Here is a 2,022-nt window from a genome sequence, read left to right on the forward strand (position 1 = left end):
CTGTTTCATATTTTTCAATATATATATTTTTAAACAAATAAAATAAAATACACATTATGTTTTCAAATTTGTTTTAATTAATTTAATTTTTATTATGAATATATTTAATGTATATAATTACTTTATGCTTAAAATTAATTTACAATAGTTAATATATTTTTTAAATATTTTTTGTTTTTCTTTTACCATTTGGCTGTTTGTTGTTTGTGTTAAGATCTCTATTGTTTTCTTGTACTGTGTTCATGCTCGTGACACGAAAATGTATTTACTGTAGTTTGTCTTTGCTTGAAATACGCGTAGTCTTAGTTATATTGCTTATGTTAATGGACCTAGAAATGAAATGGACACACATATACACATACATGAACATCGATTACACTTAACAGCAAAATAATTATACAAAAATATATTTATATATATATATGTGTATATATATATTTTTTTATAATATTTGCATAACTAGTTTAAGAAGCCAACTACCTAAGAGTGAAATCGATGCGATTTGTTTGTAAATAGACACCAAGAGAGTTTTTTTTTTTTTTAATATTTTCTTCTTTTTTTTGTTTTGTAAAAGTTTGTAATTTATATATATAAACTTATGAACTATTATCTATATATAAACTGTTACACATCTATTAGTAGAAAAATTGGACTTAAGCTTAGGTTCGTATCTGTGTCTGAAAACTAGCTGCTGCTGCTGCTTGCACTGGGCCGACCATTCTGCTGTAACTTAATTCAATAAAATTAAACTAGAAAAATATTCATTTCATTTCATTTCACATAATATCTGAATTAATTTTGATGCTTAAATAACTTTACCAAAACAGTGAGCACTTAAAATACAATTTTTAGCAAAATTATTTATCACATTTGCGCTTATCCAAACATTTCAAATCAGCCTTCAAAAACACAAATTGTTTACTTTCTCGAGCGACGGCAAAACTCAGATTGACTTGTTCCAGAAAATTAAAACGATATACAAAACTATGAAATTTCTTTTTTTCAGTTTTTGTTTTCCTTGAATTTTTGTGATTTTTGCGAATCGTTCACATAAATTTTCTCTCCCATCCATTCTCTCTCTTTCTTTGTCTCTCCCTGTTTAGCTTAGGGAGCGCTAGTTCTCACCAACGAAAAGTAATCACAAGTTGCGCTTAGGAGCCATCAGAGGCCTCGTTTTGAGTGGGGCCTTGAATTCGTCGTCGTTCTCGTTCTCGTTCTTGTTCTCTTTAGTCAAGCTTTACTGCGCTTGCGGCTGTATTTGCACTGTGGCCGTCAGCTTTGTGGTTTTGCCCGGCTGCTGTTGCTTCTTCTGCTGCAGATAGAATTGTTTCAGCACCTTGCACATGGCTAATGCTAACATTTTCCAAACAAGCAACTGCTCCTCTGTGCTGGGCGGCATCTCATTGTTGTCGGTGGATGTGGCTTGTGTGTTACTTGTTGCTGCCGATGCCGATGCGGATGCGGATGCAGATGGCGCTTCGTAGTCCACCTGATCGTAGCCGTTCGCATCATTGCTGCTATAGCTGAGCGGCGGGCCGTCCACCTGATCAGCGTCGGTAATTTGGCTGGCGTCCAGGTTGGCTGCCGTCGCCGTTTCCGGCTCGTCCTCGTAAAACGGTATGGCCATATCGCAATGGATTACGTAAAAATTCACTCTTGTCGTTGCTTTCACTATTCACTACTTCCTGCTGCTGCTGACTGCTGTGTTACGCACTCGGGGCTAGCTGGCGTTCGACTGACTCGCACGGCGTCTGTGTCTGCGTTTTTATACCCGGGAAATGCCTTCGACACTCGCAGCAGCAACAAGCCGCACGAAGGGACAACAACCCACCACCATGGCCCTAGCCCAATGCCAGGCGCCCACCCCACAGCATAGCACACGAAGAGAGAGCGAGCGAGCGAGTGAGTGTGCTTTATGCTCACGTGCATTTCCGTAAGGACTCTCTCTCTCTCTCTTTCTCTCTCTTCTTCTGTCTTTCGTGAGCTGCTCACGCTCTCTGCTCAGTGACTGCTGCATGTGCC

The 2,022-nt window shown here is 38.4% G+C and overlaps 1 protein-coding gene across 1 annotated transcript; it reads right to left on the bottom strand.

The window, feature by feature from the left end:
- Positions 1–221: 221 nt before the first annotated feature.
- On the bottom strand, positions 222–1,747 carry LOC6582931. The gene has a single exon (XM_002008577.4). The coding sequence runs from the start codon at positions 1,625–1,627 to the stop codon at positions 1,238–1,240; it is 390 nt and encodes a 129-aa protein (XP_002008613.1). The 5' UTR covers positions 1,628–1,747; the 3' UTR covers positions 222–1,237.
- Positions 1,748–2,022: the final 275 nt, after the last annotated feature.

Source organism: Drosophila mojavensis, unplaced genomic scaffold (genome assembly GCF_018153725.1).
Source record: "Drosophila mojavensis isolate 15081-1352.22 unplaced genomic scaffold, ASM1815372v1 contig_74, whole genome shotgun sequence".
Classification (NCBI taxonomy): Eukaryota; Metazoa; Arthropoda; class Insecta; order Diptera; family Drosophilidae; genus Drosophila; species Drosophila mojavensis.

Excerpts from the sequence above, each read along its gene's own strand:
- LOC6582931 (XM_002008577.4), bottom strand. The coding sequence starts at position 1,627 with ATGGCCATACCGTTTTACGAGGACGAGCCGGAAACGGCGACGGCAGCC.